The sequence below is a fragment of the Amblyomma americanum genome, chromosome 11 (genome assembly GCF_052857255.1).
Source record: "Amblyomma americanum isolate KBUSLIRL-KWMA chromosome 11, ASM5285725v1, whole genome shotgun sequence".
NCBI lineage: Eukaryota > Metazoa > Arthropoda > Arachnida > Ixodida > Ixodidae > Amblyomma > Amblyomma americanum.
The window spans coordinates 95,891,795-95,917,665 of NC_135507.1; the positions used below are offsets into that span (position 1 = coordinate 95,891,795).

Below are 25,871 nucleotides of genomic sequence, written 5' to 3' on the forward strand. Positions count from 1 at the left end.
GGTCAGGTTCACCACACTATATATTGACACAGAATTATGTTGAGACTTGTCGTGTTGGGCCATCATACTGACAACACAGTTGCATTTCATGTTGACAAGCCAAATTTTGGAATGGTTAAAAGCATAGTCATTTCGAAATTACAGCCTGCTATTACCTTGATGGCCAAATGCTGTACTGACAGTTATAGATAATTTCAAATTTGCAAAAAGTCTTGAAGTCATAAAAACAGTTTTAAAATTGACAGCTTGCCATCGCAGACAATCAGTGGTATAATTACAGTTTGGCTATATTTTCAAATCGATAAAAATGACATCGAAGTCAGGAAAAAACATTGTCATTTAGAAATGACATCTTGCTGTAACTGCTACGGTCAAATGCTATCAAATTGACAGTTTGACTGTATTTCACATTGACAAGAAAAACATCAAAATGATGGAAGAACTGTCATTTAGAAATGATGTTCTGCTGTCACTTTGATGGTCAAATGTCATCAAATTGACGGTTCAGTTGTATTTCAGATTGACAAGAAAGACGTCAAAATGATGGAAAAACTGTCATTTAGAAATGATGTTCTGCCGTCATTTTGATGGTCAAATGTAATCAAATTGACGGTTCAGTTGTATTTCAGATTGACAAGAAAAACATCAAAATGATGAAAAAGCACCGTCATTTTAAAATGACGGGGTGCCATCATTTTAACGGTCAAATGCTTGGAAATAGAGCTGCCAAGGTATTTCCCGTCATTTTGACGGATTTTTTTTTACAGTGTATGTACCAACTCGCTCAACTTTCCGTTTTATTGAAGACTGGGGTTAAGAGCGTTGAAGTTCTACTTATTGAAATGTAACCAAAAAGGTGTAGCAGTTTGTCCAATTTATTGCCTGACGAAGAAAATCTGCTGAAAATTATACGTCAATAATGGTGACATGGTACATTGGAGAGATTGTTTAAATATAAAGAAAAATAACTATACAGCAAGGTGGCAGGAGCCACCACACCATTCCAAAGGGATGCACCTAGGACACATAAAAACATACATACATACATACATACATACATACACACATACATACATACATACATACATACATACATACATACATACATACATACATACATACATACATACATACATACATACATACATACATACATACATACATACATACATACATACATACATACATACATACATACATACATACATACATACATACATACATACATACATACATACATACATACATACATACATACATACATACATACATACATACATACATACATACGGCCGCCGCGGTGGCTGAGTGGTTATGGCGCTCGGCTGCTCCCCGAAAGACGCGGGTTCGATCCCGGCCGCGGCGGTCGAATTTCGATGGAGGCGAAATTCTGGAGGCCCGTGTACTGTGCAATGTCAGTGCGCGTTAAAGAACCCCAGGTGGTCTAAATTAGCAGAGCCCTTCACTACGGCGTCCCTCATAGCCTGAGTCGCTTTAGGACGTTAAACCCTCATAAAACCATACATACATACATACATACATACATACATACATACATACATACATACATACATACATACATACATACATACATACATACATACATACATACATACATACATACATACATACATACATACATACATACATACATACATACATACATACATACATACATACATACATACATACATACATACATACATACATACATACATACATACATACATACATACATACATACATACATACATACATACATACATACATACATACATACATACATACATACATATAGCAATGGAAGGGAAAACGAGGGGCTCGTTTGACAAACTTATGAAGGAAGCCAACAGTTACTGAAACCAAGGTACATACGGGAAGGTTTCTATTTTATTATTGTGCAATACCGCCATCTTTGAAACTTCTGTCACTGAGGCTGACAGTGAGGGTTACACTATATGAGACTGGTACATCGTTTACCAAAAAGCTTTGTGTGTGTGTGTGTGTGTGTGTGTGTGTGTGTGTGTGTGTGTGTGTGTGTGTGTGTGTGTGTGTGTGTGTGTGTGTGTGTGTGTGTGTGTGTGTGTGTGTTGTGTGTGTGTGTGTGTGTGTGTGTGTGTGTGTGTGTGTGTGTGTGTGTGTGTGTGTGTGTGTGTGTGTGTGTGTGTGTGTGTGTGTGTGTGTGTGTGTGTGTGTGTGTGTGTGTGTGTGTGTGTGTGTGTGTGTGTGTGTGTGTGTGTGTGTGTAGTGACTAAACAGACACCAACGTTTGAAACAATGTATTTGATGTTTCGGCCGTGGATCGGCCTTCATCACAATAACAGAATAGGAATGGAGGGCACAGAATATGACGGCGGGTGCGCAAAAAAAACGTACAAGCATAATGCACAGAAGATTAAAAACGTAACACACACGTGGCTAAAACGCGATATGTAGGTACACGAATGTGGGTCACAATGGGTGAACAGGAGGGGCACGTTGCGAAATTTCGCGCGTTAACCATCTTAGTTATAGAATGCGCCGACAGATGAATAAACGTCTCTTGCTTACAGCGCAAAGATGAGAAACCAGAATTACTGGACAGCAAAAGATTAGCAGCCAGGAGTTGTACACTCTAAAAACAAAAAAAACACACGGTCACTAAAACACACGGTCACGATAAAGCAGCATAAACGGTAACAGTATTGGCTTTTATTACACCCTGACAAAAAAAAATAGCTTATGACGCTATCCGCCTGTTCTGTCCGAGCACAAGAAAAGAAGAAATAATAAGCATACCCGTGCGGTGATGTAAAAAGATGAACGTAGCGAAATTTTAGCTATATGATGCAGCGGCAAATTAAACACACAGGTGCCAATAAACGCAAACGCGTAGTGCGATACACTTGAAGAAAAAGCACGAACAGAATAGCACTAACAACGGTGGATATCAGGGTGTTTGAACTGGTAGGGTGCTCAATTTCCCCGTGCTGAACACGGGGAAATTGAACACCACCGATAAGCACAACACATAAAAAAAACTAAACATTCCCCTATGCACTTTGGTTTCGGTGACTGTTCGCTCTCTACATAAGTTTGTCAAACGAGCCCCTCATTGTCTGCTAATATATATATATATATATATATATATATATATATATATATATATATATATATATATATATATATATATATATATATATATATATATATATATATATATATATATATATATATATATATATATATACGTTTGAAACATGTATTTGACGCTTCGGCCGTTGAAGGGCCTTCATCAGAATAACAGAATAGGAATGGGGGGGGGGGGGGGGGGGGCACAGAATATGACGGCGAACCTTTCTGCCTATATACATGAAGCGCATATATATTTCAATGCTAAGATGTCACACAAAGCAGCGGTTAATAACGCATGTCCCTTTGCTCCTTCCCACGCAAGCGATAGCCTATTGTTTTTCCTTGTGCTAGAGTTATTCAGCGTGTAATGCCTCGACCCTGCTCCATTCTTGTTTTTCAACTTTTCGCTGTAGTTCTTTCATTGTGCCCCCTGGCGTCGCACTTTTCCCGGTTAACAGCAGGGCCCCGTATTGTATCGCGACATCACGAAACTCGATTGGTATTAATGCGATAACGTTTAGGTTTTCGTCTTGCAAAAACCTCCCGGTTTCTCCGTAACGAAATTCCCTGATTGATCTATTGAAAAATGGCGTCATCAGATGACCCACAAAGAAGCAGTCACATTGTCAAATTTGAAATTACGAAGGACTCCTAAAATTTGACAGTTTGCAGAGAGCACCATCACATTTGAAATTCCTAAGAACCCCGAAATTGTGGCAGTTGGCCTTCGTCAGATATTTGGCAGTTGGTCCCGGCCCAAAAATTTTGCACTTGATTCATCTCCAGATTTTGAATTTTTCCTTGCCAGAAATTTGCCAGTTGGCCCACCTCCAAAACATTTCTCACGTGGCCCACCCCAAAATTTGGCACTAGGCCCACCTGACGTAGGTTAAGTGGCCATAATGATTAGATTTGCAGTTTTGTCGCGAAAAGGTGGCGTGATGTGAAAAAGGCGGGAAAATCTGGTTTCAAGCGTTTCTTGGTAGCAAACGATAGTATATGTGCGGCGGTGGGGCGCCGAGCGTCCGTCTGCCAAGAGCACACAGAGGGGGGGGGGGGAGGGGGGGGGGCGTGCCGGTGTCTCTCTGAAGTTGTTCTTTGTGTTCGCATCTACATAAATTAGGGATAGCGAGGGGCAAAAATTTACTCTCAGGAAAGACAACGGAATTTCAACGCAGACGGCAAAATCGACTACCTAATTGATATCGCATTTAGTCTGTTAAGGAATCGTTAAGAAGGCCCGTAATATGTTTGTAACTTCTGATGAGATGGTGTAGACGCTTGGTTTAGATGGTGGATGTCCATTATTAAGACAGCGCACACAAGACGATATGCATCATCAGTGCGCACACACGGATCCCGCGTGTATTCTGTTCTGCGTGCTGTTGTCTTGATGATGTTGCTTTCTCACATTGTAGCTATACATGCGGGTGTGCAAACTTTACAGGTGACGAAGAGCTCTTGCGCAGCGAGAAATTCGCCAGTTTCTTAATTTATTTTTATTTATTCTGGTACCTACCGCGCCAGAAATGGACATTACTGTAGGAGGAAAACATGTGAACTAATATAGGTAGTACACATCATCCTGGAACGTAAAGCTATGCGCGCTCGCCAGCATAAAAAGGAAAATATTGCGGAAACATTAGTTCCTGCATTTAACTGTACGGCATATTTCGTCGTGATAAAGAAATGTTGGATGCGCTAACGCTCACGCAAGACAACGAAAACCCTGCGCTTTTGTTCTAAGTCTAGCAGTGAGCCATTTTCACTGAGCGTGGCCCGTCGTTGTTAGCTCTTTCTTATTGCCGCTTCACGTTGAAGGTAGATGCTACTAACACCAGTTTTTTCACGTTTGAGCAAGGTTAGATAACAGAGCTGACGCTTACTCACAAAGGCTGAATGTGAGTTGACTTATTCTAAAGCACAACAAGAAGGCTCTCGTTCGACACACTTGTACAGTCATAGATCTTGATTTTCTTGCACTCACTAATGTGCGACTTTATCTGGACGCGAAATTTACGAACGGTTTAGCACAGAAGCTGAGTTGGACTTTGGTTCAGATTCTCATCGAATTAGTCATTTAGCACTGAGACGCGAACTTACAACCTCTAGATTGATCATCGTGCTAAAATTAGCTCAAAGCCCACCTCGACCCTGACTGACAATTATGGAGTCTCAGTCTAGCTCAGGCACATGCGTAATCCGGTATCTAGTGTTGTATTTTGTTGATTCTGTTTGCTGTGTGGTTTCGCTGCATCTGTTTGATTAATCGTTACATGTGGGCTTACTCCTGCGATAACCCTTTCGCGGATTGACAATATTCTGAGACTCTGTCTCACTGTGCACGGGCCCCCTAGTCTTTGGTCGAGGTCCAGGAACGGGCTAACAGCCTAATACCTAATCATTGTGAACGTTTATTCCCTCGCAGCCCTCGAGCAAGGCGAACCCGAACCGGAGAACCGGCACAAGGGCGAGTCGCCCACCGTGGCGGCCAGCGACATCAAGCAGCGTACGACGAGCGGCGGCTACGCGAGGCAGCCCACGCTGGTGCGGAGGAGGATGCACAGCAACTCCCTGGACGCTGCGGGGGGCCAGATGAGGCCATCTCGCACGGACCAGGGCCCCGGGGCAGATGGAGGTGAGCAAAGAGCGTCAGTCACTTAGGAGGAACGTTGTTGCGAGCCTCTACCAGCGGCAGCCATTTATCTTTTTCGATCTGAGTGTCTTCATGCGTGGGCGTAACATGTTTGGTGGGAGTTTTAGGTTACTGCTAGGGCGTTATGTGCCGCGAATAGCAGGGAAGGCTTGGAATAATTTGCGACAAGCGCCATCTTAAGGCAGGCATGCGATCTAAACAGAGGGAAATGATTTTATTACGTTTTAATTGGCTTTGTAAAAGCTCCGGTGAGTGTACTTTGCTCGTTTGCACGCATCGACTTAAAAAGAGGTCAATAGTCCTTGTTCTTTTTTTACATAAGGATTTATGCAAAATGCAGTAAAAAGCAGCATAACTGATAACTTAACTGCGGTGTTGATTTGCCACGTTGGCATGTGGGGACCGGTAAGAGCAGGCATAAATATTCATCTTGGAGGGTGGAAAATTCTGTAATCTTAGCATAGTGCTTATGAAAATGTGAAAATTTGGAAATTCGTTTCTCACAATATAAATTTCTTACTGACAGGTTAGGAGGACATCATATGGAGCGGAGTATTTCGTCGTTGTCGTCATGCTCGTCATTTTCTAGATTTCTACAGTGCAGTGATTCATAGGCGATGCGAGGAACCAAATATTTTCGCATTAGTAGATTTGCTTTCCTTATCATTGAGCTCGTCATTCATCATATTACTCGGCTTTTTTAAAGGAACGTGCTCCACTTTACCTGCATTGCATTTGCTGCGTTTTCACCTAGGTTGCTGTTTACGTTTTGCTGCGAAGCGTCTACGTATTTCTGTACATTCGGTCCGCCTTCTGAGCGGCCCTACTTGCATTATAATGAAGGATAATGAGGCACTCTTTTGTGGTCACTAAAGTATTAGCCTCGTAGTCTACCTGGCAGGCTACTCCTGATGAGAGTGGAAACGATGAAACGAAGCAGATAACGATGGTAATCACGATGCAGCTGTGACATAATAATGCTCAAACACAATTCTCTTTAAAAAAAACTCCCTTTCCAACTCATTTTATAGAGGCAGTCGATTTGAAGAGGTTTTCTGGAGTCAACTATGCGGTACTGCATAGCACGCAACGTCGTAACCAAATGTTATCGGCCATCCGTCACAAATCAGTGTGATCGGTGTCTTTGGTCTGTCCAACGAGAATTCCAGCCGACGAGGCTTTGCTGTCCGCGTTAATGTCATCCATGTCAGCCTGGGACACGTGGGCTGCTTCAACTGTGCAATGCGCCTTTTTCGCTACAATTACTTTTCTCGCGCTATCGGCCCTGTGGGCAAATTTTCTGGCTCCACGAGGTTAGGCTTGCGTTCCCCGCATTCCGGTTGCGTGTTCGCTGAGCAAGAGTTATGTACTGACTGTGGAGAGGAGCTGCCGCACACCGACGCAAATAATCGCCGCATTCTTGCTAACCGCAGTGGCAGCCGTTATGTGAATGCCCCTCGCCAGCATGCCTTCACTCTGTGCACCAAATACAATGCGTACCAATCACCTGATTCTAGCCGACGTCATGATGGCCGCTGACTACAACTCACAGACGGCATTCCTGCAGCTTTCGTTATGACTAGGATGCTTAGTAGTGCACAAATATTCCCTTTGTCATATATCACCGCCTGCCAAAGCAATGAGTGGCAAAATTTTGGGTCTCCTTTTTGCGCAAGCGTTATCGGCATTACCACGATGACGCCGCAGATGTTAAGTAACATCTCTTCTCCACACTACACCTCTTCAACGCAGAATACGAGAACAACGTGGACGCCATCTTGGGAGAGGAGGCGGACCTCTCGCAGCAGCAACAACAGCGCCGAGTAGGAGGCGCTGGCGGCATCAACCAGGCGTCGCGATCGGCCGGTCGCAAACGGGCCTCGTTCGGTGCCGCAGCGGCCGAGGATGATGGCTGGCAGCGCGACGACCCGGGCTCGGTGGCGGCCGCCTGGGACCACCGCTGGCAGGACGAGGACTCGTGGTCCAACGACGGCCGCACCACGTCGGACAAGCAGCGCAGACGCCGCGGACCGGCCACCGAGGCCGGCGGGGGAGGAGGAAGCCGCTACGAGCCGCTCAACACCATCGCCATGACAACCGTGGCCACCACCAGTGATGTACGAATGCGATGGAGCGAACGCGCGCGTTCACGGAATGCAAATGTCTTTGTCACGAAGTTATGTACACCCTCCTAAGGTCCGGCGCTGGAAAGTTTGTGCGGTGTATTAAACGATGGAACTGCGTAGCCGTGGAAGTAGGCATAGGCCCCTAAAAAGCTCTTCCTCAACTACTTTTTACACCGTATCCGCTATCTAGTTAATACGGTCAAAATCATGTCACTCCAATTTCTTCAGGAGCTCTCAAACAGAGGGTAGTCACTGCGAGCACGTTTCATGGTGCCTTTCCCCTCTCCTTCCCCCCACCTTCAAAGCAGAAAGAAAGAAAACGCGGATTCGCGTGTGTTCCTACAAGCACTAAACCACTTAATGCCACTTGCTAGGACCCGTAACGGTACCAACAACGCACTGGAGCGAAGAGAGACTCTAAAGTTTAACCATCATTTTTTTTTAGCTGGAAGTCATCCCGTCAAGCAATATCATGGTGGAAATTTTAGAGCCCCGCTACCTATTCCCACATTATTTTTTTTCAGTCAAGGACGCGATGTCCGTTTTCTTGCATTTGAAGACCTTCCTGTGCTGGCTCGCCACTGAGGTCAAAACGGAGTTTTCCTCAGCAGTGAACCTTGGTGCTGCCTTCCGTTCCGAGAGTGTATTAGGCGTATTCTCTTGTGAAGACAACAGTAGTGACGACAGCTGCTACGTTTTTGAGCTCCTCTATCACGACTGCACCACAGACGAACGACACGCGCATGGGTATAGGAGGCACTCACGTGATGTAACGGGCGCCATTTTGGTGTTCAATGCCCTGATTCAGCGGCGTAGGCCGGCGGAGGTGGATATAAGCCCGAATATATACGCACCGTAGCTTTTTGCTGGGCAGCATTGACGCCAAAATGGCGACCACTATGCCTTGAATAAATACCTCCTATAGCAGTGGGCACCGGACTGGTTTAACTTAGCTTACTTTCGCCCAACTGCCGTCAGCTGTGATGCGAACCGAAAACATCGTTCGTACAAGACGCAGAGAGCACTGATGATCGGGCGCGTACAAAATAGTCAATTTATATAAAAATAGTCAATTTTTATATAAAATTATTTAAAAAATAACAATAATAATAATTTGTCTAAAAATACTAAATAAAAACAGTAAATAAATAAATAAATAAATAAATAAATAAATAGTAAAAATAAATAGTATATAGTATATAATAATTCATATAAAATAGTCAAAAAAGTCCATTTTTTATGCCCTGGGGCAATAAATTTCGCTTTAAAAAAAACTCAGAACTGCCCAGTAATGTGTATTTGCATATCATACAAACGTTTACTGAGTCGCGAAGTAACAAAGAATCGAACTGCCTCTAATGCCCACTGTCAAGGAGCTTTTTTTTACACATAAGTGGCTTCTGAGGCGGGTCTTTTGAGTCTGTTATGATAAACGCATGTGCACTGCACCGCCCTGCCTCCGCCATGACGTGTCATTCATCATGCCTGCAGGAGTCGGGGCTGGTCCCGGGCATCTCGTCTCCGTGCCAGCAGCTCTCCTGTTCGCGGACGGGACGCTGCGTCCAGGACGAGCGGACGGGCAGCGTCCGTTGCGCATGCGCACTGGGCTTCACGGGCGCCTTCTGCGACCAAGGTGCGCGCACGGGAGCATCGCGAAGAGCGCTCCCGAAGCAGCTGCAATGTTGAATCACACCACCTTCAAAATAGTTGCAGTGCTCGATAGTTCTCAGAGAACTTGCAGCTCTTTGAATACTTTCCAAAAAAAAAAAAGCATGCCCCCCCCCCCTCCCCGAGATTCTGAACAAGCTCTTTTTTTTTTAACTGGAAGTTATTTATGCACGCAATGTTAAGCATATCGTAAGATTGCAGCAAAACAACCGGTGTATCTGCAGATTCCTCCTCAAAACGCTTGTAGTTTTCTGCTATTTATTGTCAACGAAAAAGCCCTTTAGTTCTTACGGTCGATCTAAGTACTCGATGCAAGTGTAGAACAAACTTGAAAGGCAAGATTTTGCTAGGCATCGGAAGGTTAGACATATCCCATCAATGTGTTTATAACAGAGTCTTACAATATTCCTCACTTGCTTCACGATTGCAAGTGGTGTCCAAGAAAGCCACACTTGACGTTTAGGTGATGCGTGCTTGTGATTGGAACGATTTTGGAGACTTTCTTTTTGCTTGACGTGCCAGATTTGAGAGGAAACAACAAAGGTGTAATGGTTTGCCAGCCTCTTTCGACCTCACCTGAGCCTGCAGCAAAATGAAAAACAAATTGCATTCCCGTGTCGTTGTTCCATGCCTTGCTTCTCCTGTCTTCTCAGTGATACATGGACTCTACGTGGACTGAAATAAAACAACCTGCCAATAATTTCTATTTACCTATTTAGCAATTCTAAGCAACCGTCCTTTTCATGACCATGATGCCCAAAGTGAGGGGTGTGCTTAGATTAAAAAATTCTAAAATGACCCTCCTTCCTTTTGCGGCCATATATCGACGAGACGGGCGCTAGAATTAACATTTTATTTGGCAAACATTCGAAAGACAAATAGACGCACACAGTGAAGCCACTGCTTGTTTCTCATACTAAGTGACTCTCACTGCCACTTGAGTCTGTTGCACGTGTTTGAGCCGCGGCTCTCAGTATGCCACAGCAGATAGTCTTCAGTTCCGTCGAAGTGGTTTGTAGTCACGCATTTCTTAAACGACTTGCGCACAGCGTCGACTTCTACCAGCTTCCACGCGTCTGAAATCCACATTGCGACGGTTGACGGAAGCGCTTTCTGCAGCCTTCCCGTGGGAGTCTTCTTCATGTCGGGGTTGCTCATTCACTCTTCGTACTCCTGTCGAAGGTTAGCTTTAAAGGGCTGTTGACAAAAAACGTCGAGGCTTAGAATCGGTGCTTAGAATCGCGAAAGTGCAATACATTTCTGTGACATACGCGGTTTTGGCCACACACTCCTCCTACGCGAGGCTTGCACTTTTTAAAAACGGGATACATCACATATTTGGATGACTGTAACCATACCTATCGCAAGACGTTCCTTCATAGGTCAAAAAGAAAGGCTGTTGTCAATTTGTAGAGAAAAATATTTTTCCCCCTGTGTGCGCATGCGCAGACGTGGACCTACGGCGTCCCCGCTTCTCGGGCTCGTCGTACCTGGCGCTGCCGACGCTGCGGGACGCGCACAAGTCGATGCAGATCACGCTCCAGTTCCGGCCGGAGACGCACGACGCCGTGCTGCTCTACTCTGGCGAGTCGCCCGAACTGCAGGGAGACTACTTCGCCATCCTGCTCGCCAAGGGCTTCGTCGAGTTCAGGTGGGCGGGGAAGCGCTGGCGTCACCTCCCCTGACGCTGGTAGCAATATCAGCCAATAGCCGCATGTCGCGATGTACTGGTTATTCTGCAGGGCTCAAGTATAGGCTTCATCAGAACGGAAAAAGACTTTGGAGGAAAATTAATCATCTTTTTTCCGTGAGAACAGAACATCAAGGGGCAGGAGGGAAGTGGCAGTCTGCTAGCCTTCGTTTCGGCAAGAGGACTGGTCTTCGACTGGGGGTTATGATATCTCGATTAGGAAACATTACACTAAGGTCAACAAGGGCTCTCGGCAATTGTGCTTAAGCTTAACTGTTTTATTTTCTTCTCTCTTCTCTGGTAGTTACTGTCGGATCAAATCTACGTTGTGGCTAGCGGCTGCTGCCAATCCGTACTGCCAAGAAGTGTGCTTCATTGCATCCATGCAGTTAGCATAGTTAAAACAAGACATTTTTTATGTAGAAGTAACCAAAATCCCGCCTCAAGGTGCCTAGGGCAGTGATGCACCTCGTAGCTGATAATCTGAATTGATTTAAGTCACCCAGTGCTTGTTAAAAAGGCACTTAAGTAAATTACACCTAACTCTCGTTTTTAGTAAAAATCAGTGGATCGGTTCTTTGTAGCTGCGCTGATATCCGGGAGCAAAAGACGCATTTCTTGCTGAGAAAACTGATATAAAATGTAACATTTTATCCCTGCACCCGATTCAAAACTTGTGACGTCAATACCGAAATGTGCTTCAAGGTTATCGTTTGGAAGTGAATGGCGATGTAGCCTAGCGTTGGCTGACGCAGCGCTTCCTGTATTTTATTTTATTGGAGCGAAAAGCTTCACTACACTAGGCAAAGCAGTCGTCGCGTAGGCCGGAGAATGACCTTGAACGACCTTCATCCCAACCACGTTAGCAGTGTGGCCATATGTGACACAGTCATGGCGTCGAACCCCTGACCTTGACCCATGACCTTTATTTGATCTTTGACATTGGGTGACCTTTGGGCTGACCTTTGACCTTAAGAACATCCGAAGGGGTGGTGTGAAGCCATCCGATGACGTGATGACATCCGATGGGGGTGCCGTAAGACCATGTGATACGACGTCATAGCCATGTGGTCGTGCGGGTATATACGCGTAGAACGGCTGTCGCGAGCGTGCAGCGGAGCCGCCATGGACGAGCCTCAGACGCTAAGCAGGCGTCCTTGCTTTTCGCTGAACTCCAGGTTTAGCCATGTTAAGCCACTGCCAATTTTTGCCTTTTTCTAGCATCTCAATGTTCCCTTTTAGTAGACCATTTTATCATTAGAGCGCTGTAAATTTCAAAGGTCGTAGCCCAACTTGAATTTGTGCTCACAGTTCCTTTCGCTGTTCATTGCTTCATCCCCAGGTTCGACTGTGGCATGGGCCCGGGAACACTGCGCAGCGACCAGCCGGTGCTCCTCAACGCATGGAACACGTTGACGGTGTACCGAGACCGCTGGGATGCCTGGATGCAGCTCAACAGTGGCCACCAGGTCCAGGGCCGCTCCAAGGTCGGCCTTACATCCCATGCCAATAGGAATAATTTAACTGTTAGCCCACTTCCTCTGGTGTCCGTCGGACTCTGTTGCATCCTCGTTCCCGCCACGGCTGTCATTGGGAGTTGAGGTGGCTGTAGCTTGGGCACTATGCTTCCAGACTCTCGGTACAGCGCAGCGAATCTTTACAGCTAATCACGTAAGGTTTCTGCGAATGCGGGCGATTATTTCGCGTGCTATGCGATCCTGTACACGTGACCGATCGTGGACCCAAATGAAGGAAAGCATTCGAGAACGACCACTTGTTACAGTGTGCCCCTTCCGTGTTTACTTTTCTTCAAAAGGCCACAGAAAGGGGTGTTTTAGCTGGCTTTAATATGCTTGCACTACCGAGGCCACCGAGCGTCCATGCCGCGTACGAGACCTCAGAAGCGGGCAGGAAATTTACAATACATTTTTAAAAATTCCCGATTTCGCACCTCGTCGACGACGGTCGGTGCCGGGCTTTCGCACGAAAACCTGGCATATGACGTAACGTCTTGCAAATGACGTCAGCAGCTGGTGGTTATCATTGGTTCACAGCGCCAAATTCTTGCAGACGTCACGCGCTACCGCGGCCGCGGCTACTTCGCGCGCTCCGCAGCCGGCGGAGGTAGGGGAGGGGCCGAATGAGTGGGGCCGGCGGAGTAGCGCCGCCGTTTTGGCGTGCGAGATGAGAGGGAAAGGCGCGAAGACGCGGAAGTTCAAATTTTGTCTGCATATAACTCAGCATCCACAAAGCGAATTGAAATAATTCTTGCTGGGGGATAATTATGAACCGTCGTCTTTTAACATCACAGACATATCGCATCTTTATTGACACCCTTTTTCTGGGTCTCTTTAACGTGGCAGCGCTAAGGAGCTCGTGTTACAGAAAATCCGGCGTCGGCGTCGTTGACCATGAGCGAAAAATCCCCAGAGAAGCAACCTAGCAGGCAGGTAGGCAACCTAGGTCACGTGACCTTCATGTGATCCCAACTTGCCCAGCTGATTGTCAGCAAACTGCCCACAGTAGTAGGTGGCAGTTAATTTAATGATTGGTCGCTAGAAGTTACTTGGCAAGAGCAACGTAGCAGGGTCGCACAAGCTCCGTCGTTGGCAGCGCCTGCCACGCAGGGCGCAAACGCATCGCCTAACCGCAGCACTACTTCTCTAGAAGTGGCATGAGGACTCCCAGGGATATATGAATGTTACGTAGAGAATAACCAATTCTGCATATATAGACACTATAACCCATTAGGCTATCGAGTCATCCCTTAAGGCGGAGCCTAATTGTCCCTCCAATTTTGAGGCGAAAGCTTCACTACGCTAGGTAAAGCTAATTTCGCTCTGCGTTACTGGTTGTTCTTGAAGTGAGCCAGAGGTCAAGTGTGGATATAGGCCTTACCATATGTGTTCCACCATGGTGTCGCATCACTTGACTATTTACCTTTCGATTCGACGGTAGAAAGCAGAAGAATAGGCCGCAGTGGGTGAGCAACTTCTCGCGATCAACCATTAATTTAACTGCCACCTGAAAGGGTGGCACTCATCCTTACAGACGCCAAGCCGCGTCTACTTGCCCGATACACCACAGCTGTCTCTTTAACCAGGTTCAGCAGCAGTTGCACCGCAGCCAATATTTTTTTACATATACATTTCCAACAGGTATTTCAAAGACGTAACCGGCGTCGCCGTCGTACTAGATCGGAAACCAAAACGTACGCGTTCGTCTCGTGACTAGTGACACTGTCGTCCAAACGAGCCGAGTAGTGGGCGTTCGCCAGAGCTGTCTGACTATGCCAGTTACGAATCACCTCCTAAATCCCGTGCACCAAAATCTGGCGCTTTGATCGGGCCAGATTTCTGAGGATAACAAATTGCTACGCCATCGGCGGCGTTGCGATGAATCACACCAGCGCTGCTCAAGACGAGACCACAGTGGAGAAACAAAGAGACATAACGCCTTCTACAGTTGGCTGGCCAGCTCATATGCGGCGCCACCGTCTTGCATGAAATTGTCCACGTGTGCCACGAGGAATAGCCCGGTTCTCAAGTGGAGCGTCACAACCAATATGGCGACTTTCTAAAACGACACATACTATCTCTCTCCGGTGAAAGGAAGAAGGGATACAGTTGAGCTTCGCTAGTGCCGTCAAGGGGGCGCACATCTCGGCGGCCGGCGTCTCGCATGCCTCGGGAAGCTCGGGCAGCGGTGGCCGCCTTCCCCGCTTCGGCTGCCACTCGTCGCGTGCCGGAGACGGCACCCGCTTTCCTGAATCACCCAACAGTCGTCTATGGACAACACTTCGCTGCGCCTCAGTTCCTGCGGTCCCTTCAGCGGCTTTTTTTAGAGAGTTTTAGTTTCACTTACGTAGAGGCTGCACGTACGTAGAGCTCTTACGGGTGACCAGTGCGCATGCGCAGAACGCAAAGGGAATGCGCGAGTCTCACGTAGTACGTACGTGAGATTCGGATTTTTACGCTGCGGTCTTTGCGTTGCTTGCGTACGTAGCGTTGACAAACATGGCGGCGCCCTGTCCGCCCGCTTCACGGCGATAACAGCTTCGTCGCTAATCCCTCGAGGAGATATCGTGTTCTAAATTGTTGTATTCGCCTTCGATTTGCCCATTCTTACCCTCGCATAAGGTTTCAAGCGACAAATAGCTTTTGTTTTTCAGACAGAAGGGCGATTTTTCAGCTGTTAAGCTTGACAAAGTAGCGTAGGTCGTCGTCATAGCAACGGTCTCGCGAGATCTCGAACTGCGAGAGCCAGAAACTAGCCAAACAGCCAAACCGCCAAACACGAGGACAGACCGAATGGCTTGGCTTAAAAACTTGCCTTGGATGATTTAGGCTACAGCCAGTGTCTGTGTTTCTTAGGAGATGGCGCTAAGAGTAACGCAATGCTAAAGTCACTGGAACGGTAAAAGTACCGCATTCTATTTCTCTCGCCGCCGCGCCGGCGGGCCCAACTTTTTTAGGTCCCTTATCTTTGGTATCCAAAAACGTTGGGCGGGCCAGCACGCGCGCGCGCTCCCTATTCGTTCTTTGCGGTGACGTGTCATTCCCCGCCATAAATGGTCCGCTCGTTCTTTCTCGCGGCCACCGGAAGACAGATCATCCGGAGCATTACGTAACACTTGCTCTTATGGGCCGAGATAAGCGTGCGCAGCATTTCCAGTCGCGTAGTGACGCTTGTGCCGTTCATGCCTGCTGTTGCATCTGGGTTGCAAGCCCCAAGGGTAGCGTTGGCCTGGCGGCCTGGGGCAAAGCTGGAAACATCCGAAGGTCCCGGCAAAGGATGAGTCGACTGGCAACAGAACAACTTGTTTATTCTGGCATCGCAAAAGAGCAGCCGGTCAGGGTGACCACGTTACTCGAAGGAAGAAATCGAAGTCTCTCTCTGGCGTAGTAGTAAGTGGATGAAAGGGGAAGAGGAAAGGAAAAATGCACGGGCCTGTGACTGGTGTTAAAGCACCACCACCACTGCCGGCGTGCAGATAGAGAGAAGGATAGGTAGGGTTTCAGAGGAAGAAGGAAAAAGGGAAAAAATGGGGGAGTATACAGATGCGGGAGACGCCGTCAACAGTCAGTCAGCTGCCTTGGGCTAGCAATAGCCGTCCAGACCCGTCTCCTCCAGGAAGGCGAGGAGAGACCGGAACGCCTTGGAAGCGTTGGGGCCGGTGGGGAAGAGGAGGGCACTGGCCGAGTTTGATGGAAGGCTCAGGTCCCTGTAGCAGGCAGCCAGCTTTGCCTGGTGGGTGGCCAAGGCAGGGCAATCGAGGAGGAGGTGGTCGATGGTCTCCTCCGAATGGCCACAGCGGGAGCAGTCCGCCGTGAGGGCCAAACCCTTGCGGTGGAGCCTAGCCCCGGTCCAGGAGCATCCGATGCGGAGCCGGAGCAGGAGGGACCTCTGACGTCTTGTGATCCCCTTGTCTGGCAGGCGTTGTGGGGGTTTCCCTTGGGCAACCCTGGGGTCGGGGTGCTCCATTAGGAGCTGCCGCTCCGCGATGCCTCTGGCCACATCCAGGGGCACCACAGCAGTAGAGCAGGGGGTACGGTGTCCATGCGCAGCCTTGGCCAGGGCATCTGCCTCCTCATTCCCTGGGACTCCAACGTGGCTGGGGATCCAGGCCAGGGAGATAGAGCAGCCATGGGAACAGATTCTGTCCAGTCTGGCTGCCAGCTTGCGCACGATGGGCAGCCGGCTCCGTGGCTCTTGCAGAAGCTGAAGGGCCACCCTGGAGTCGCTCAGAATGGCCACAGTCTGCAGCGCGGGGTGGGACTCCAGGATGTCGGCAGCCAGGTGGAGGGCCGCCAGCTCTGCTGTGGTCGAGCTGGCCACGAACGGAAGCCTGGCCTGCCGGCTTTCTCCCAACGAAGGAGCGGTGCAAGCAGCTGCGGCAGACGGGCAAGCACCCATGAGGACCGACCCGTCCGTGTAGAGCTCCAGGGTCGCTGCTGCTTCCTGCCGGAGGCCAACGGCAGGGGTGAGGCGCTTCGGCCTGGTGCCCCGTGGTGGCATGAGCACCCGGAACTGATGGCCCAGGTCCGGTCGTGGAGGGGAAGGAAGGTGCTCCGGCTGCCCACCCACCAGCTGTTCGAACTCCTGGGCAACCATCCCCATTCGAGAATGAGGGTGGCCGAGGAGGCGCTCCAGGAGGGGACGCCCGTCCGGGGCGAGGTGGAGACGCTCAGCATGGCGGAGCGCAGTCCGCTGGGCCTGCAGCATCATGGGCCACACGCCAGCCTCTGCAAGTGTGGCCGAGATATGGGAGCCACGGGAAAGTCCCAGACAGAGACGGACTGCAGCCCTCTGAGATCGCTCGATGGCCAGCTGCTGTTGTATGGTCATCTGGACCAGAGGGAGGGCGTACAGGAACTGGGCCCCTGCCATGGCCTGGAAGAACCGGAGCCCCATTTGTGGGGTGATACCGTTTCCCCCAGCCAGGAGACTCCGGATGGCACCACGGACCCTGGTTGCCTGTCGGCAGAATGCCTTGACGGCTGGGCGCCAGGTGAGGTGGCGGTCGATCAGGAGGCCCAGGTAGCGGCAGGAATGCCGCCATGGGAGCTCCCGTCCTGCGACGCTGAGGTAGGTCTTCCCTGGGCGTGCTCCTGGCCGGATGTTGAGCAGCATGGCCTCAGACTTGGTGGGGGAGAGCTGCAGACCAACCCGTTCCAGGTAGGAGCCGACCCTGGTGATGGCCCGCTGTACGTTCTTGATGACCTGAACCCTCTGGCGCCGTGGTCCGCGACACCATAGGGCAATGTCGTCCGCGTAGATAGCAATGCGGACGGGTAGTTTCAGGCCATCTGGGAGGCAGGTGGGCAGCTGGGCCATCACCAAGTTGAACAGCATGGGGCTCAGCATGCTGCCCTGGGGAACCCCTCTGGTGAGGGCCTGGGGAGTGCTGGTAGCGCCTCCAGCTCGAACACAGCTTGTGCGGTCCCGAAGGAAGCCCTGGATGTAGCCACGAAGGTTGCCGGTGACGCCAAGGCAGTCCACGGCCTCGAGGATCGCCTCATGGTAGACATTGTCAAATGCCCCCTTCACATCTAGGAGTGTGAGGCAGACGACGTGGTGGGAGTGCCGTGCATCCTCGAGGCTGGACACGATGTCGGACCTCGAGGATGCACGGCACTCCCACCACGTCGTCTGCCTCACACTCCTAGATGTGAAGGGGGCATTTGACAATGGCGTCCGGCGCAGCTGTCTTTTTATACCCTCGGAGTCGAGGGCAAGAAGGAACCGCTCGGGATGAGTCGCACTAGACGGCGACGCACGGACATGTCGAGACGTGGAGAGACGCGTCCGCCGGGCCGGCGCCGGTCAGACCTCCTCGCCTCCCAGTTGGGGAGCTCCTCTCCCCGGCTGCCGCGCTTTGACAAGCGTGAGCACCAACATGCACACACACACACACACACACACGCACGACGACACGTGGCACTGAAACCTGCCTGGACGCGCTTGGCGGGAGGCGTTGCGGCCGCGATGAACGAAGCCGCGGCGTCCGTTGCATCCGCGCCGGCTATACCGCGCGTCGTAGGCGAGACGTAACAGACCGCGCCGCTGGAAGAAGGAGATCCCGATGGTCAGGGGACTGCATCCGCTGTCCAGAGGGATGTCGCTCGATGATGCTCGTAATCGAAACCGATCGTCCCTCGACGTTGCTTGAGCGCAGCGCACAGAGAAGGCCTCGTTCACATGTTCAGGATCACACAGGACACTGCAAAGTGACTTCAGGAGAGTTGCCATTTTTGTGCTCGTTCCCAGCAAGCGTTAGAACTACGCCGAAACGCAACCGCTCAGTCAGCAAGCACGAGACAACCCTCACTAAGCTCTGCCAGGCTCTTTCCCCTTTTATACTACTGCCTAGTTCCTTACAGTAGTCAAGCAGCACTCAGAACGCGTCCACAAATTGGAAAATTGCACTAGAAAGCACATAATCACTTAGAAACATTAAACAAAAGCAATATGTTAAAAATCCCGCCTCAGGAAGAAAACATCAGTAACAAACAACTTTGAGACGGATTCCTACGTTAGGGGCTTCGACTTAAGCCATCGGCGTTACCGTTGAGACTCCCCTTTTTGTAACGCACCTCAAAGGAATATTGTTGCAAAGCGAGGCTCCAGCGCAGGAGGCGGCCATTTTTGGGAGAGATGGTCTGCAGCCATTGGAGAGGGCAGTGATCCGTCTCAATGATAAACCTCGAGCCGGCTAGGTAGCATGACAATTTCTGAACGGCCCACACGAGACACGCACACTCTTTCTCGGTGGCGCTGTACGCCTGCTCACGACAGGTCAGCTTACGACTAGCATACAGGACGGGGTGTTCCACTTCTCCATTGTCCCTTTGGCACAGTACAACGCCCATGCCTCGCTCACTAGCATCGCACTGAACAACGAACCCTTTTGTGTAGTCTGGCGATCGTAGCACAGGCTGGCTTGTTAGGGCGCTCTTTAAGGCGCTAAAAGCTCTTTCCTTTGTCTCGCTCCAGACGACTGTTTGGGGCTCTGTTTTTCTTAGAGCATCCGTCAGGGGAGCCGCGATATCGGAGTACCTGGGGATGTACCTCTGATAGTAGCCGGCGACACCTAAGAACGACCGAATATCGGTCTTCGTGCGCGGTTGCGGGAAGTCTCGCACAGCGGCCACCTTTATTTCAGAGGGGCGGCGACGACCCTGTCCAATCACGTGACCGAGGTAGACAACCTCGGCCTGTGCTAATTGGCACTTGGGAGCCTTGACTGTCAAGCCCGCTTCGCGCAGGCGGGTTAGCACTGCCCGCAAGTGTGCCATATGCTCAGACCAGGATGCGGAGAATATCGCTACGTCGTCTAAATACGGTAAAGCGAATTCTTCCTGTCCCCGCAACACTTTGTCCATGAGGCTTGAAAAGCAGTATGGCGCGTTCTTCAAACCAAAACTCAAAACTTTAGGACGGAATGTTCCCATTGGTGAAATGAACGCCGCATACCTACTGGCCTCTTCTGTAAGTGGAACCTGCCAATAACCCCTGACAAGATCTAGGGTGGAAATAAACTGAGCGCTACTAACTTTCTCAAGGCGCTCCTCGATGTTAGGGATCGGATAAATTTGATCCTTAGTGATGGAATTAAGCCTGCGGTAGTCGACGCAAGGACGAGGTTCCTTGCCCGGTACCTCAACTAAAATCAAAGGGGAGGTATAATCACTCTCACCCGCCTCAATAACACCGAGCTGTAGCATTTTCTTTACCTCAGCCTCCATAATATCGCGCTGGCGGTGTGACACCCGGTACGCCTTGGATCGTACTGGCTCTGGGGAGGTAAGTTCTATATCATGAGTAAGGACAGAAGTCCTACCAGGCCTCTTAGAGAACTGACCTTGAAACTCTTGTAAGAGTTGGTGTAGTTCGGTTTTCTGCTCAGCCGACAGCGGTGCTTTAATGATTAAGTCACTAATAACCTGATCAGTGTCTTCCCTGTTCGTCACTGAGCTTAGTCCCGGAAGCTCGACTGGAAGCTCTTCTAACTTTCCCGTGTCAGGCATTTCCTCTCCAGTACCTGGTGCCTTCAACGCTACAGGCTCAATTTTATTCAGTTCGGACGTGCTCTGCGTATCAGCTTGCTGCGCCTCCGACCCTTTCTCATTGTTCGACAACGTCGGCCCCGCAACTACCGCCTTTGCAGCGAGCTCCCGAACTCTCGATCTGGTTAAGGCCTGAACGCTAGCCTCACCAAACAAGAGCCCCTTCTCGCGCAGGAGGTGATCGGACCTGTTCGAAAATAGGTACGGGTACTGGGGGGGCAGCCTAGATGACACTACGGCCTCCGTCTCAAGTGCTCCGAAAGGTCCTTCAATAAGCACTTTTGCTACGGGCAGACACACGCTATGAGCTTCCACGGCTTGCTTGATCCATGCGCACTCGCCCGTGAACATATCGGGTTCTACGTAAGAGGGGTGAACTACATCCATTGTAGCTGCGGAATCACGAAGCACTCGGCACTCTTTCCCGTTCACGAGGAAGTCTCGCATGTAAGGCTCGAGAAGCTTCATGTTCTCGTCAGTGCTACATAATGACAAACACACGACTTCTCTTTTTGTTTCTGGACACTGCGCCGAAAAGTGACCCGGCTTCTGGCACGTATAACACACGCGCGCTTGCCTCCTCTCGACCCGCTTTCTGCGTTCGGCTTCGGCTGCCGCCGTCTCCTTACGTTCGGTCGGACTGCTTTCACTCGCATCCGCACAACGTGTGTCCCCCCTTGCTCTCATGGGTGTGAACTTCGGCCTCTCAGACTTGGAGCCAAATTCACCCTTTTGACCGTCCTTAGCTCCGCGAGCCCGACGCGTCACAAACTCCTCGGCTAGCTCGGCGGCTTTAGCCACTGTACTAACGTCTGGCCTATCCAAGACCCAGTACCGCACGTTCTCAGGTAACCGACTGTAAAACTGTTCCAGCCCGAAACACTGCAGAATTTTCTCGTGGTCACCAAACGCTTTCTCTTCTTTGAGCCACTCCTGCATGTTTGACATAAGCCTGTAGGCAAACTCTGTATATGACTCACTTCTGCCTTTTTCATTTTCCCGAAACTTCCGACGGAACGCCTCCGCTGACAGCCTGTATTTTTTTAGCAGACTCGATTTCACTTGGTCGAAATCCTCTGCCTCCTCTCTCTTCAAGCGAGCGACTACGTCGGCCGCCTCGCCGGGTAACAAAGTGAGCAAGCGCTGTGGCCACGTTTCCCGAGAGAACCCCTGCTTCTCGCACGTTCGCTCCAAGTTAACCAGGAACAAACCAATGTCCTCTCCAAGCTTAAACGGCCGCATCAGGTCAGTCATTTTGAACGATACCCGTTCTCCTGCACCGTGTGCCTGACTTCCATTACGAGCGCGTTCCATCTCTACCTCGAGACGCTTCATTTCTAAAGCGTGGTCGCGCTCTTCTTTCTCTTTTTGCTCTTTACGTTCGCGCTCCTCTTTTTGCTCTTTACGTTCGCGCTCGTCTTTCTCTTTTTCTTTTTGTTCTTTACGTTCACGCTCGTCTTTCTCTTTTTGTTCTTTACGTTCGCGCTCGTCTTTCTCTTTTTGTTCTTTACGTTCGCGCTCGTCTTTCTCTTTCTGCTCCCTCTCCTCAATGGTCTCAAGGCATTCCGACAGCTCGTCATCCTCAGCCTCCAACTCAAGAATAGCCCTTAGCAGTTCTGGTTTTCTGAGTTTGTCTGAGACATCCAGACCCAACTCTCTTGCAAGCTCCAGCAATTTCGGTTTGCGCAACGACTTCAAATCCATGGCTGCTCCGAATGCTGCTTTCTCTACTGCCTACTATTGTCTTGCCGCAAACTAACCCGGCAGCAACGACAACCACAATTACCAGCTCTGTTTCTGACACTAACAAAAGCCTGGCAAAACTCAGAAGAAGAAAGTCCCGCACTCACCAAACCTCGCAGCCAAGAATTCAGCGCAGTCGTTCCGCTGCAGGCAACCAGTCATCACACAGGGCTCGTTGCACTGCTCCCGGATGGTCGTTGTGCTGCTCAGCATACAGTTGACCGCATATCTTCGCTGCTGGCCTCCGTTGTCGCGATCTCACCGCTGGCAACCATTGTTGCATCTGGGTTGCAAGCCCCAAGGGTAGCATTGGCCTGGCGGCCTGGGGCAAAGCTGGAAACATCCGAAGGTCCCGGCAAAGGATGAGTCGACTGGCAACAGAACAACTTGTTTATTCTGGCATCGCAAAAGAGCAGCCGGTCAGGGCGACCACGTTACTCGAAGGAAGAAATCGAAGTCTCTCTCTGGCGTCCGGCGCAGCTGTCTTTTTATACCCTCGGAGTCGAGGGCAAGAAGGAACCGCTCGGGATGAGTCGCACTAGACGGCGACGCACGGACATGTCGAGACGTGGAGAGACGCGTCCGCCGGGCCGGCGCCGGTCAGACCTCCTCGCCTCCCAGTTGGGGAGCTCCTCTCCCCGGCTGCCGCGCTTTGACAAGCGTGAGCACCAACATGCACACACACACACACACACACACGCACGACGACACGTGGCACTGAAACCTGCCTGGACGCGCTTGGCGGGAGGCGTTGCGGCCGCGATGAACGAAGCCGCGGCGTCCGTTGCATCCGCGCCGGCTATACCGCGCGTCGTAGGCGAGACGTAACACTGCGTAGAGACTGCGCGCGGCCGTCGCTTCAGCGGCGCTGGACCAAATATGGCGGCAGGTTGCGGTACTTTTCCCGTTCCAGAGACTTTACGCGCTGCGTGCGTCGCGTACGTGTAACTATAAGGGTTTCAAATGACCTGCGGGCAGGCTACGTAGACTTCTCACGTTTGCGTACGTGAACCCTCTACGTACGTGAAACTAAAAGTGTTTATTCTCTGCGCCGTGCGGCTGCCAAGCTGCACGAAGGCGAATATTGTGCTCTTGGAGCACTCCTGCGCCCCTCTTAGCAGGGGTTCTTCCAGCAGACTTTCTCACGATCGCACGGACTAATCTCGCGCAGAGCCAGTGCGCGTGCTTCGGTACGCCCGCTTCCTCAGCACTTTTCGGCCGGATTACTAGCCCCGCGGCACTTTCTTCTGCATGGGCCTTGTGAGCCCGCTTTCCGTTCTGACGGATAGGGCCCCTCTCGTGTCCGCTTTGCGGGAACTTTCTTAGCTCGCCTTTGTGGCTGCTGCCTATGGTTCGCTGGATTGTCTGCTGCACGGTACTTTTTTTTGCGTGTCTTGTGTGCCTGCGCCCTGCTCTGCGATCAATTTCTTCGCGCGTCTATGAGGACTGCTCGTCGCCCTACCTCCTCTGCTGCCCGGCACTTATTGCCTGCACCCTGTGTGCTCGTTCGTCTGTGTGCTAGGTTTCGTTCTGTTTGTGCGAGAGAACGAAGGTTGTTCCCTTTCAGTCGCTCACAAGATTATTTTCCACACCTCCTTCTCAGCTCTTCGGTCCGTTCTTCGACAGTGGCTTTGCACTCGGCTGGTCTGCGCAGCAGTGGTGGGTCGCTGGGTTCTTGCAGCGGCGAAGTTGCCCCTGGTGTTGGTCGCAGTGGATGATTTATCTCCGAGGTGGGAAGAGGCTCCTGCACATGCTGAGTGCGGTTATTCTGCAAGTGGCAATGGCGAGCGCCGTCTGTCAGCACCCAATGGCAGTTGACAATGAATCCATCGGACTACGAAAGAACTCAGTATACTACTTCCCATATAACGGACATTAGTATGCCACCTCAGATATAACGACCTTCGTGTTTTAGCCTTGGATATAACAAACCGTGTTATGCCACCTCGGATATAGTGAACTTTAGTGTGTTAGGCCGAACCTAGATATGCCACTTTGGATATAACGAACGATAGTATGCCACCTTGGGTACAGCCACCTTTCGGGTGTTAAATTCGGATATAACGAACCTATGTACCACATCCGATATAACGAACTTTAGTTTCTGAACCTATGATATAACGAACGTTTGGCTGCGGACGTGTTCAAACCATTCACCCAGGATCATCAAGAGGTTTTTTTTTTCGAAACAGCACTGCATTCCATTTTTCCTTTTCAGGGCCTCTTTTCGAGGATAACCCTACGGCTCAACGTGTACCTCGGCGGGTCTCCCAATGCCAGCTTGGCCGCTGGGAGGCTGGGAACCAGAGAGGGCCTCGTTGGCTGCGTTCGCCACCTCGAGATCAACGGGCGCCGATACGACTTCCGGTCGACGGCGCTGCGAGGCGACGCTGTGGAGGGCCTGGACGTTGGTGCGTACGCGGTCGCCTTATTTTTCGCTTCAAGTGATGCTCCCAAGCTGTTTAGGCAAAGTCCTTATGAACGAGCCAGGATAGTGAAGTTCCTTTTTCCAGCGGTAGTACCTTTCTGCTTAAAACCTGAGTCGCGATGGTACCTCAATTGGGACAGACAGCTAGATTCGAAACATGACTTCAAGAGTGATTCTGCCGCTGAGCGTAGCACTTTTTCAGAACAATTTTTGTTTGGCTCTCCTTGAGTCAAATTACCCACCACCACACGCCCCTCTTCCCTGCCCAGACGAGTGTGGCGGCGACGGCTGCAGCGGCGTGAGTTGCCAGAACGGCGGCCAGTGCATCGCCAACGGAGCGGAGCAGGGTGTGTGCCTGTGTGCCCTGGGATTCGCGGGAGCCTCCTGCGAGACACGTGAGTAGCGCAAAGGCATGTCGTTGCTGCAGCTGGGCAACCTTATATTCACTAGCAGCTGTCACTGCGGAGGCGATTCTTCGAATTCCGCACCCCTAAAGATCTATGCTTGAACATGATAGCAAAACACAATATTTCTTTTCGGCATCTTCGACCGACCAGCCGACCGATTTATTTATTTATTTATTTATTTATTTATTTATTTATTTATCGATCGATCGATTGACGAAATGGTTAGGTTTGGTTTATGGGGGTTTAACGTCTCAAAGCAACTCAGGCTATGAGGGACGCCGTAGTGAAGGGCTCCGGAAATTTCGACCACCTGGGATTCTTTAACGTGCACTGACATAGCACAGTACACGGGCCTCTAGAATTTCACCTCCATCGAAATTCGACCGCCGCGGCCGGGATCGAACCCGCGTTTTTCGGGCCAGCAGCCAAGCGCCATAACCACTCAGCCACCGCGGCGGCTCCGATCGACG

The 25,871-nt window shown here is 50.2% G+C and overlaps 1 protein-coding gene across 1 annotated transcript in view; it reads left to right on the forward strand.

Moving 5' to 3' along the window:
* Positions 1-25,871, forward strand: part of LOC144111166 (pikachurin-like) — a 180,369-nt gene that overhangs the window by 125,398 nt on the left and 29,100 nt on the right. The window contains exons 3-9 of the mRNA XM_077644331.1: positions 5,543-5,752; positions 7,523-7,887; positions 9,388-9,529; positions 11,014-11,215; positions 12,597-12,741; positions 24,785-24,977; positions 25,264-25,389. Of these exons, the coding sequence (XP_077500457.1) occupies positions 5,543-5,752; positions 7,523-7,887; positions 9,388-9,529; positions 11,014-11,215; positions 12,597-12,741; positions 24,785-24,977; positions 25,264-25,389 (1,383 nt within the window). The remainder of the gene's footprint in view (positions 1-5,542; positions 5,753-7,522; positions 7,888-9,387; positions 9,530-11,013; positions 11,216-12,596; positions 12,742-24,784; positions 24,978-25,263; positions 25,390-25,871) is intronic.